General features: G+C 47.7%; 1 protein-coding gene across 1 annotated transcript; it reads left to right on the top strand.

The window, feature by feature from the left end:
• Window positions 1-9,987: 9,987 nt before the first annotated feature.
• Window positions 9,988-11,528, top strand: LOC123141187 (uncharacterized). The gene has a single exon (XM_044560400.1). The coding sequence runs from the start codon at window positions 10,058-10,060 to the stop codon at window positions 11,366-11,368; it is 1,311 nt and encodes a 436-aa protein (XP_044416335.1). The 5' UTR covers window positions 9,988-10,057; the 3' UTR covers window positions 11,369-11,528.
• Window positions 11,529-12,959: the final 1,431 nt, after the last annotated feature.

The following is a 12,959-nucleotide window of genomic DNA, read 5'->3' as shown; positions in this document are numbered from 1 at the left end:
CAACTAGAACTGGATACTTAATAAAACACACCCTTTCAAGTGCAAGATACAACCCGGTGATCGCTCTCTCACAGGGCGACGAGGAGAGGATCGCCGGGTAGGATTATGCTATATGATGATACTTGGTGAACTTACCATCTACTCTCTTCTATATGCTTCAAGATGGAGGCTGCCAGAAGCGTAGTCTTTGATTGGACTAGCTATCCCCTTCGTATTCTGGCATTCTGCACTTCAGTCCACAGATACTACCCATTTCATTGATACCAATGCATATGTAGTGTAGATCCTTGCTTGCGAGTACTTTGGATGAGTACTCATGGTTGCTTTGCTCCCCCTTTTTTCCCCTTTCTATACCCGGTTGTGTGACCAGATGCTGGAGCCCAGGAGCCAGACGCCACCAACGACGACTCCTACTACACCGGAGGTGCCTACTACCACGTGCAGGCCGCCGACGACGACCCGGATTAGTTTAGGAGGATCCTAGGCAGGAGGCCTGCGCCTCTTTCGATCTGTATCCCAGTTTGTGCTAGCCATCTTATGGCAACTTGTTTAACTTATGTCTGTACTCAGATATTATTGCTTTCGCTGACTCTTGTGTCTTCGAGCATTTGTATTCGAGCCTTCGAGGCCCCTGGCTTGTAATATAAAGCTTGTATTGTTTTAATTTGTGTCTAGAGTTGTGCTGTGATATCTTTCCGTGAGTCCTTGGTCTTGATCGTACACATTTGCGTGTATGATTAGTGTACGGTCAAATCGGGGGCGTCACAGTGCCCCCTCCCACATATATATAGGTGGGAGGGAGGGAGGAGTAGCCATAGGAGGCGTCCAAGTAGGAGGAATCCTACTTGGAGTCCCTCCCTAGCCGCGCCCCCTGCCATATTAACCGAGGGGGAAGGAAAGAGGGGGTAGAGGGAAGGAAGTGGGAATCCTAATCCACACTTTCCTTTCCCTTCCCCCTTTCCTTCTCCTCTTTAGGCCATATGGGGGGCGCACCAGCCCCTTGTGTCTGGTGCGTTTCCCCTCTTGGCCCATAAGGCCCATATCTTTTGTCGGGGGTGCTCGAAACCCCTTCCCGTGACCAGATAAGTACCCGGTACCCCCCAAAACACTTCCGGTGTCTGAATATTACCGTCTTATATATCAATCTTTGCCTCTCGACCATTTCGAGACTCCTCATCATGTCCGTGATCTCATCCGAGACTCCGAACAACATTCGGTCACCAAATCACATAACTCATATAATACTATATCGTCATCAAACGTTAAGCGTGCGGACCCTACGGGTTCGAGAACTATGTAGACATGACCGAGACACCTCTCCGGTCAATAACCAATAGCGGAACCTGGACCCATATTGGCTCCTACATATTCTACGAAGATCTTTATCGGTCGAATCATTATGACAACATACGTAATTCCCTTTGTCCATCGGTTTGTTACTTGCCCGAGATTCGATCGTCGGTATTTTCATACCTAGTTCAATCTCGTTACCGGCAAGTCTCTTTACTCGTTCTGTAATACATCACCTCATGACTAACTCCTTAGTCGTTTGCTTGCAAGCTTATGATGTGTATTGCTGAGAGGGCCCAGAGATACCTCTCCGACACTCGGAGTGACAAATCCTAATCTCGATCTATGCCAACTCAACAAATACCTTCGGAGATACCTGTAGAGCATCTTATAATCATGCAGTTACGTTGTGACATTTGATATGACACAAGGCATTCCTCCGGTATCCAGGAGTTGCATAATCTCATAGTCGAAGGAATATGTATTTGACATGAAGAAAGCAATAGCAATAAAACTGAACGATCATTATGCTAAGCTAACGAATGGGTCTTGTCCATCACATCATTCTCCTAATGATGTGATCCCGTTATCAAACGACAACACATGTCTATGGTTAGGAAACCTTAACCATCTTTGATCAACGAGCTAGTCTAGTAGAGGCTTACTAGGGACACGGTATTTGTTTATGTATTCACACATGTATTTAGGTTTCATATCAATACAATTCTAGCATGAATAATAAACATTTATCATGAATAAGGAAATATAAAGTAAAAACTTTATTATTGCCTCTAGGGCATATTTCTTTCAGTCTCCCACATGCACTAGTCAATAATCTAGTTCACATCACCATGTGATTAACACCCATAGTTCACATCGCCATGTGACAAACACCCAAAGAGTTTACTAGAGTCAATAATCTAGTTCACATCGCCATGTGATTAATACCCAAAGAGTACTAAGGTGTGATCATGTTTTGCTTGTAAGAGAGGTTTAGTCAACAGGTCTGCCACATTTAGATATATATATATATGTATTTTGCAAATATCTATGTCTACAATGCTCTGCATAGAGCTACCCTAGCTAATTACTCCCACTTTCAATACGTATCCAGATTGAGACTCAGAGTCATCCAAATAGGCGTCACAGCTTGCGTCGACGTAACCCTTTACGACAAACTCTTTATTACCTCCATAACTGAGAAACATTTCCTTAGTCCTCTTTAAGGCACCTAAGGATAATTTTGACCGCTCTCTAGCGGTGCACTCCTGGATCACTCTTGTACCCTCTTTGTCAGATAAGTGGCAAGACACACATCAGGTGTGGTACACAGCATGGCATATCGTATAGAACATATGGCTGAGGCATAGGGAACAACTTTCATTCTCTTTCTATCTTCTACCGTGGTCGGGTTTTGAGTCTTACTCAACTTCACACCTTGTAATACAAGAAAGAACCCCTTCTTGTACTAAACCATTTTGAACTTCTTCAAATCTTAGTCAAGGTATGTGTTTTGTGAAAGTTCTATTAAGCGTCTTGATCTATCTCTATAGATCTTGATGCTCAATACGTAAGTAGCTTCACCGAGGTATTTCATTGGAAAAAATTCTTATTCAAGTATCTTTTATGCTATCCAGAAATTATATATCATTTCCAATCAATAATATGTCACCCACATATAATATCAGAAATACTAGAGAGCTCCCATTCACTTGTAAATAGAAGCTTCACCATAAGTCTGTATAAAAACATATGCTTTGATCACCTCATCAAAGCGTATATTCCAACTCCGAGATGCTTGCACCAGTCCATAGATGGATCACTGGAGGTTGCACACTTTGTTAGCACCTTTAGGATCGACTAAACCTTCTGGTTGCATCATATATAACTCTTCTTTAAGAAATCCATCAAGGATTGCAGTTTTCACATCCATTTGCCAGATTTCATAATTATAAAATGTGGCAATTGCTAACATGATTCGGACGGACTTAAGCATCACTACGGGAGAGAAAGTATCATCGTAGTCAACCCCTTGAACTTGTCGAAAACCTTTTGCGGCAAGTCGAGCTTTGTAGACAGTAACATTACCATCAGCATCAGTCTTCTTCTTGAAGATCCATTTATTCTCTATGGCTTGCCGATCATCGGGCAAGTCCACCAAAGTCCACACTTTGTTCTCATACATGGATCCTATCTCAGATTTCATGGCCTCAAGCCATCTATCGGAATCTGGGCTCATCATAGCTTCTTCATAGTTCGTAGGTTCGCCATGGTCTAGTAACATGACTTCCAGGACAGGATTACCGTACCACTCTAGTGCGGAACGTGCTCTGTTTGACCTACGAGGTCCAGTAGTAACTTGATCTGAAGTTTCATGATTATCATCATTAGCTTCCTCTCTAGTTGGTGTAGGCATCACGGGTACGGATTTCTCTGATGTATTACTTTCCAAATTGAGAGAAGGTACAATTACCTCATCAAGTTCTAATTTCCTCCCACTCACTTCTTTCAAGAGAAACTTCTTCTCTAGAAAGGATCCATTCTTAGCAACAAAGATCTTGCCTTTGGATCTGTGATAGAAGGTGTACCCAATGGTTTCCTTAGGGTATCCTATGAAGACGCACTTCTCTAATTTGGGTTCGAGCTTATCAGGCTGAAGCCTTTTGTCATAAGTGTCGCAACCCCAAACTTTAAGAAACGATAACTTATGTTTCTTGCCAAACCATACTTCATACGGTGTTGTCTCAATGGATTTAGACGGTGCCCCATTTAACGTGAATGCGGCTGTCTCTAATGCATAACGCCAAAATGATAGTGGTAAATCGGTAAGAGATATCATAGAACGCACCATATCCAATAAAGTACGGTTACGACGTTCGGATACACCATTACGCTGTGGTGTTCTAGGTGGCGTGAGTTGTGAAAAAATTCCACATTGTTTTAAATGAAGGCCAAACTCGTAACTCAAATATTTGCCTCCGCGATCAGATCGTAGAAACTTTATTTTCTTGCTACGATGATTCTCCACTTCACTCTGAAATTCTTTAAACTTTACAAATGTTTCAGACTTGTGTTTCATCAAGTAGATATACCCATACCTACTCAAATCATATATGAAGGTCAGAAAATAATGATACTCACTGCATGCTTCAACACTCATCGGACCGCATACATCGGTATATATTATTTCCAGTAAGTCATTAGCTCGCTCCATTGTTCCGGATAACGGAATTTTAGTCATCTTTCCCATGAGGCATGGTTCGCAAGTATCAAATGATTCATAATAGGCTTTCCTTAATGGTGAGTTGGATGAGGAAATTTACATGGAGCAGCCAGATCAAGAGTACCCGCGCATTCGCCTAACACCGGGTTTTTTCGATCAAAATGAAGATTTTTTTAGAAAATAAACCCAAAAAGCATCTGACCTTGGAAAGAATCACCAGCTACTTGATCCATCCCTGCGGTAAGTGGGAACGAATGTGACAGCTGATGGTAGTAGGATTTCCACAGGTTGAGCTCCTTATCTTTTGACTTTTCTAAGGATAACCGAGTAGATATACTAGAATGGGATGAATCGAGCACGAGAAATCACTAGGCAATGGGGAGCGGTAAGGAAGAGGAGTAATATCGTTATAAAGTTCACGAATTCGATTCATTTTGGAATCGATAAGTGAACACGGAATCTCGTCTTGTTCCCCTTGGTTTCAAGTCAGGTATATTTGTTAGAAGGGAGAGAGAGGGATTTGGTGGAATAGTTTGATGTATTGCTTGAGCCTCGTGGGCATATATAAAGGAGTACATAATCATTTTGGAGTACAAGGCAAGGTAGAATAATATCCTACGCTATCCTAGCTTTCCTAATAATCACGATACTCAACATCCCCCCGCGGTCACAACAGTAGCGACGCAGACAGTGAAACTGGAGAAGAATCCGAAGGCAAGCCGATGGACACTCCCCACAATTGTAACGGTCGATGCATCGCGGAAGTCGTGGCTGGAGTGGAAACCGACGAGGTTACTCAAGCAAGGCGGTAGCCCTTTGTGCCGATGTCAATGTAGCCGAGAGCGTAGAGTGGTGTAGCCATGGTCGAGTTAGCCGTGCGAAGAACACCGTGGTCGATGTCGAGTCGGGGTAGCCGGTGTCGAGGAAGTCACCGTGGACCCGGAAGAAGAGCGGCGGCGGCGGCCTGTGGAGGCGGCGGCGGCTAGGTCAGAAGCGTAGCGACGGTGCTCGAAGTAGGTGAGGAAGAACCCGACAGCGTGACGAAGACCAGCGCAGATGGTGGCATTCCTGCGCCTAGGAAGGTGGCGTGACGCATACCACGTAGAAGTCGACGCGCGGGGACGGCAGAGTGGACCGCGCGCCTCGATGCTACGACCCGAAGAGGCGACGCAGCGGCAGCGCGTGGGTCATGGCGACGGCGGGAAGACCTCAGGGCGGCGGAAGAGACTGCGTGCCACGCTCGCTACGACCAGATGAGGCGACGCAGCGGCATCACGAGGGTCTGTGCAACCACGGGGACGTCCTAGAGCGGACGACCTCTGGGCGGCGGTGTACCGCGGGCCGCGGCACTACGGCCCGACGAAGGGGCGACGCAGCGGCAGCGCGTGGGTCGGTGTAGCCGCGAAAAGAACCACGGGGCAACGGCAAGGACTGCATGCCACGCTCGCTACGGCCCGATGAGGCGATGTAGCGGCGGCTCGAAGGTCGGTGCCACGAAGACGGCCTGGAGCGGACGGCGTCGGGGTGCAGTGGACCGCGGGCCGCAGCACTACAGCCTAAAAGGGCGACGCAGTGCTAGCGCGCGGGTCGATGTAGCCACAGGAAGAACCATGGGTTGGCGACGCTGCGGCCCGAAGGGACGACGCAGCTGTAGCCCGTTGCTCGATCGGTGTTGATGCATGAGTTACTGATGACAAACTTCACATAATCCGGCGGTTGATCAAACCAAACAATATGTGCTAGACACATGAGCAAGGAGGCTGATCTGGAAGCGTACACGCGTGAGCAACCTTCAATCACACGGGACACAACATGCACGAAATCAACTAGCAGGAACATGCATGTAACGAGGCTACATTGTGAATAGAAGGAGCAGCTCGGGCGCGTGAGTAGCCGGCCACACTTCGCGTCCCACGCGAGAGATCGCAGGCCATGGCGAAGATGGCAGGCCAGCGAGCGACCGCTGAACCAGCGGCCTAACGCGCAGCATGCGGGAGCTAGGCGCCGATCCAGATCCCGTCGGGGTTGATGAAGATGCTGAAGTAGACATACATTGTAGATGACAAACAGCGACGGTGACGCAAGACGATTTATAAATCAGAGAACAAAAAAAGAAGCGCTGATCAAGACGACCGGCGTGAGAGAAAAATCCGGATCAAGGATCGGGAAAAAGACTCTCTAGGGCCGCCGATCAACACGATCGGCGGCCGAACCCTATGTACGGGCGGCGCGGTCTCCGGCGGCGGTCATAGGGCGACCGTCCCGGAGGCAGTGCGCGGGGCGGAAGCGACGGGCGACGGCTAGAGTTGGATCGGTTAGACCGATACCATCTTAGAAGGGAGAGAGAGTGATTTGGTGGAATAGTTTGATGTATTACTTGAGCATCGTGTGCATATATTATAGAAGTACATGATCATCTTAAAGTACAAGCCAAGATAGAATAATATCCTACGCTATTCTAGATTTTTTAATAATCACGATACTTAACAATATTAACAATGTCCATGTACCGACGCTGAAATTTATCATCACACAGGAGGGATTCTATCACCTTTGCACCTGATCGGTCAACAGGCAGCGCCTCATCTATAACATTCTGCAAGCCCAACTCAGACCACACACATGCAAAGGAGATGGCAGCGTAGCAAGGTAAAAAAATGAGTGGATCGTCATCTGTAGAGATAAATGTGAAGGGGAGGGCGATGGGCGGGCCCCACTTGAGAGGCGTGCGCGTAACGCCCATGCGCGGCCATTGCAATTTTCAGCCGGCCGGCCGGTTTCTAGTGTTTATCTTTTTCTTTTTTTAATACACCTTTAACTTTTTAAATGCTTGATTAATATTTTTAAAATACTTGATTAAAAAAATTAAATATTTGTTTGATTTAAAAAAGCATGATCCATGTGTTTTCATACACATTATGTATTTTTTTATATCTTCCCCTGATAATAAAGCACCCTGATAATAAAGCACGGATTAAGTCTGCCGGGTTCACCGTCGTTTTCTTTTTACACAAAGGTCCTTATGTTTTCTGATAATTCAACCGGCAATCCCTTTTTTAAAAGTGGATCTGGAAAAATGTTTCATTCTTACAAAAAGGACGTTGCATTTTTTAGTATTCAACCTGCAATCCTTGGCAACACCTCGGGTGGGGAAGGCGAGCAACGGCACTCCCGGCAACGCTGCGCGCGGCAAGAAAAGGTGGTTCTCGAGGCGAGCAAGGCGCTTGAGCGGCAGAGGTCGACCATGGTGGTCGCGTGATGCATCAGGAGGGGGGTGTCGAGGTGCAGGCGAGTTGGAGTCTCACGGAAGGAGACGGACGGGGCCCCGGTGTGGTGCCTGACGGGGCCGAGCCGTGCAGTGGCGCCACGGGCAGAGGCAGTAGGAGCTGCGAGGCCAGGCAGAGAACGAGAGGGGAGCATGGAAGAAAGGAGGCGATGGACGGATGAGAGTGCATGACGGAGGGGCGGCGGCCTGGCGAGCGCGTGATGTTGGCGGCGAGCTGGATCGAGGCGCGCTGAGCGCTGCCCCTCTGTTCGTGTGGTGTGTGTGACGGCGCTGGGAGGAGATGGGGATCGGTAGGCTGGGGTGATCGGGCTAGGGTTAGAATAGTGGGGGCGGTTGGGCCTCACGAGTTAGGTGCGCCGGCCTGCGAGGTTAGTCAGGCCCAAGTGTGCTCAAATCCTGGCCTACGGTCGTGCGCACGAATATTGAGTTGGATGCACAAATTCTTCTTGTCTCAAAAAGAAAAGATGCACAAATTCTTCTAAAAAAAGTTAGATGCACAAATAAATAGTCCCACATCGGCCCTTTGTATTAAAATCCACCAATTTATATAGGCCGGAGTTTCACAAGAATCATCAAGCAACCCAAGACAAGAAAAAAGAAACAGAGAGTGAGGCGCTGGTCTGAGATGATATGTGGCTGGGTGGAAAAAAAGAACAAAGAGAGGGGCTTGTTGGGACAGGCATGTCCATGGGCTGGCTCTCTTGGGTCGGGGTGATGGTTCCGTGGTGTTGTGGATTGACACGTTAAAAAAAGAACAAGAGAAAAGGAAAGAGGGCTTGTGTGGGGACTATGATTAATATTAATTATTAATTAAAGGTATGTAGCAGGACCAAAAAAAAAACTATGCATCAAGGAACTTTTTTTCATCTTGGATGGTGGCTTCGAGCTCACAGGACACGTGGTACTATGTTGACATCACAGATATTGTTTTCATGCTCAACTAGATCAATCTATGGAGATCCACGGTTCACTCTTCTGACATAGAATAGCTTTGCACACCATCCACCTACAGTAGAGCTGGAACCTGGCATCGTTGGGACGATTTTTGATGAGCATGATGATCACTTCATTTGGTTGATTTACTCTAATTTGTTTCAGTTGTCATGACCTCATAACCTCATACCGACTACATTTGCAGTGCCCCTAAAAACAATTGCTATTAGATCTAGGGACATGTACATTCCTCATGGTGTTTCAGTTACATCTGGATTACTTATCTATTATTTTGCGGTATAAATTTTAGTTCTGCGCATATATTTGTTCAATTCCCAACGTGGTTGTAGTGTGCACGGTTCTGCACTCAATAAACAAAGAGACTGATATATATTAGTATACATAGAAATTCCCAAGCTAAGATGTTTTAATTTGTATCTCTCCAACAAACTAGCTTATGCATCACATACTATGACCATAATTTCGAACTAATCGACTTACGAGGGTCACAATATTCCCCAAGACAAAGGTTCCATTATTTCTATTTTCCATATTTCTTTGAACATTAAATTATTTTATTTTCCATATTGTGCAGTCTTAACATATTTTTGTCTAACAAAATATTAAACATGTATGTAGATTATTTTGATATACTTTTCTGCAGTAGGCAAATGATCTGCCTATACATATACTATCGCTTTGGGAAATACAAATCAACCAGAAGATTTGTTTGGATGATAGCAAGAAGATTATTCCTAATGTACACCTTTTTTTTTAGTTTTAAATTGCAGTGGATAAAAATCTATCCGTCTATGCTCCACCATCATTATGAGTCGACAAAATTACAAGTCCATGCAGGGAGGACTTGCAAAAAGGTTTGCTAGAGTGTGATGACCAACCTCAAGGCATTGAGACTGATCATGTTCGTCACGAATAGGTGGACAATATGACCACTACTGACGATGGTGATAAAATTAGGTGACAATATGAATGAGCCATTTCAGATGTGTGATGATTTATTTCTCCCCTTGTAATGTATGGGCAATTTTTCTAATATTAACTATCCTCTAAATAGACTGGGCCTAATAGGGGCTAGGCCCGAAGGCCTGGATGGATGCGCGGCTAGGCCCGAAGGCCTGGATGATCGATGCAGCTTCCGATTCGGATTGGTCCCAGTCATAAAATAACCGCTCAAAAAAAAAGACTCGGATCGATCTCAGGGGGTGCATAAATATGGAGGCACCTAATTGACGGACTCGTGGGCTCGCCAGTCGTTGCAACTTGCAACAGATCGGAAACCTATAACCTAAAAATACGCGCATCCGATGCCGCCGTTTCGTCGGGACCGTGCCCATCCCTCGGCGACGCCACCACCGTACAACAACGGGTGGCTGTGGCGGCGCCAACACCGACGCCGGAGCCGGCGCGCTGGCGCCGAGGGAAAAAAGGCTCTGCCTGGCGTGTCGTCGTCCGCCACCGACATCGTCCGCTGCGGGGCGACGTGCAGTCACTCGGTAAACGCCGTGGCCACGCACGCCGACGCCATCTCCCGCTCTCTGCCGCCGCCCGCGCAATTCCTCCCCCACCTCGCCCTCGGCTTCTTCCACCAGGAAGCCCGCGCCCCCCGCGCCTCCCCCGCGCTGCCGCCGCGCTTCGTCCCGACGGAAGCCGCCTCGCGCCTCCTGGGCCCCCGCCCCCAGCTCGAACACGTCGCCGCCGGGCTGTTCGACCACGCCCGCCCTGTCGCATCCCGCAACGGCCGTGTTGTCCTGGAGCTCCGGCGCGAGGCGCGCGCCGACGGCCTTACGCTCAGCGTGTGCAACCCCATGACGGGGGAAATCTCCATGCTCCCTCCGCTCTCCGGCGACCACTGCCCCGGGCACTACGTGTGTGCGATACTCACCGGCGACGACCTAGACGTGCCCGCGCCGTCGGGCTTCTTCCGCGTGCTCCTCGTCTACAACCGCCGTAGCTTCACGGCGCTGCGCTCCTGCTCCTCTGCCGACGCCGACGCCGGCGTCGCATGCCGCTGGGGGCCGGAAGAAAGGAAACCCGGCGCCAAGATCAGCGCCAACATGCTGCGCGGTCTTGGCCACGCCGTCGTGGTCGGCGGCGCGGCCTACTGGCCCATGCACCATGAGGCGTTCGGCGTGCGGCTCGACGGCCCGCCGTCGGAGCCGATGGATATGTGTCCGGTGCCCTACAGGCAGTCGCACTATTACGCCGGCGAGCGCCTGCTGGGCACCTCCGCGGACGGGAAGCGCCTGAGCTTCCTCTACGTGGGCTTCCTGGGATGCACGGACTTCTTCATCTACATCGAGACCCAGACGGCTGCCGGCGGGGAGTGGGAGGGGCACGAACAGGCCCGACTCAAACTCATCAGCCTACCCGAGCTCGGGATTACCATGAAAACCGCGTTTAAGCTGCGCTGGTTTGGCGAGAAGAGCGGCACGTTGATGTTCACCGTTGGAGAAGGAGGAGGGTGCACAAGCCAGGGCGTCTTCATGTTGAACATCACGACGGGATGCCTCGAGAAGCTTGCCGACGGCGTCGAGTGCCACGCGTGGAAATACTTGTGCGGGTACGAGATGGACCGCGAGGCGCGCTCTTTGCGTCGTCCGATAGATCGGTCCTGACCTCTCGCCAATAGCTACCTCAGCACATGCATCATGCATGCCCATCATAGCGCTTGTTTTTCGATCGGGAAATTAACCTCTGCCTGCCGTGCGTCATGGAACCTTTGATTTTGTTTGATGGATGTGTGAAAATTGGATGAAACATATGAAACATGAATGACATGATAGTTTCCAAGTTTCATATAATTTAGACTTTCGCTTAGCATAACTTTAGTACAAATTTATACCAAATGTGCGTCGGTTAACTTTAAGCGGGAGTTTTTTACATTCATGAACTAAGCTTAGAACTCCACTACAAATCGGACGCCATAGTTTTTATCATGGCAAAACTTATCTTTGTCACGGCAAATTATGTTTTTCGAGGATAGCAAGTTTAGTTGGCGAGCATGACAAATTCATCATATAAGTTATTTATTTTGTCAAAAATTTATTGTGCTTGCAAACTATGCCATCGTTGCGTCAATATAAATTGTCATGAAAAACGTCAGATTGGTTATGACTAAATATTCGACATCAGCTTTTTAAGTGTTTCCGATCTTAAAAAAGAAAGATTTTTAGTGTTTCCGAAAGCTTATAGAGTTGATGTCAAAAACATTATGATTCGGAGCAAATGTGGTGCTAGTCGTCCGATGAGACGCATGAATCTTGGTGCGCAGTGACTAGATGAGTCAGCTTTTTTTTGAGACAATCTCACGAAGCTTTATTTAAATTGAAACAGGAATGAAAGTTAGATTGCCGGGTGCCCTAATCAAACATGGTGACCCCCCCTAAACTCAAAACATGCTTCGCTAGATTGTGAGCCTCAAAATTCGAGCTCATATACTCATGAACGATGTTTCAAATGGTAAAATAAACACTATGCTCCATGATTTCATGTAGAATGGTTCCATAGGTTGTTGGATTCCTTTGCTTTATGTCATCCACTACAACTTTACAGTCTGAAGCAATGTGGTCGTATGTTGAGATCATCTGCAAGTGCAAGAGCCTGCCATATCGCTAGGGATTCCAGAGTTGGAGGGTCACTCAAACTCCTGAATACGATTGCTGATGCTCCCTAAAAAGCAGCCATTTTGGTCGCGGCAAATAGCAGCAGCTACCCCTCGTCTCCGAGCGACAGCTGCATCCACGTTAATCTTGGCACAACCATCGGGACGTTGAATCCATTGGGCCGGCCGACTGATGGTTTGTTGCCTCCGCTCCACCCCTGGTTCTGCAACGGTGTGAAGATCCATCAGGTATGATTTTATGAACTGGTTTGTAGCTTGAGGGCTCTGAAACACGTCCTCGTAGATCGCCTTGCGTCTTGCTCTCCAGATGGCCCACAGAGTAACCACTAGTACAGTGTACTCCTCCTGGCTTAGCGCATCGTGCATAGCAAATAACCAGTTCTTTGCGTTGGCATCCTCATTTAGGCTTACATGCTCCACCAGTGATGGGTCAGAAAGAGCTCAAATGCATCGTGACATTGTACATTCAAGGAGGGCATGTCTCCATGAATCCTCCCGTCCACACAGGGCACATGAGCGAGTAGTCGACATGTTTTTTTACAACGAAGGCTCAAGAAGAGCCTGGTTTTGAATTAACAAAACCA

This window comes from Triticum aestivum, chromosome 6D (assembly GCF_018294505.1).
Source record: "Triticum aestivum cultivar Chinese Spring chromosome 6D, IWGSC CS RefSeq v2.1, whole genome shotgun sequence".
In the NCBI taxonomy this organism is placed as follows: domain Eukaryota; kingdom Viridiplantae; phylum Streptophyta; class Magnoliopsida; order Poales; family Poaceae; genus Triticum; species Triticum aestivum.
This window is presented reverse-complemented; position numbering and strand designations above follow the sequence as displayed.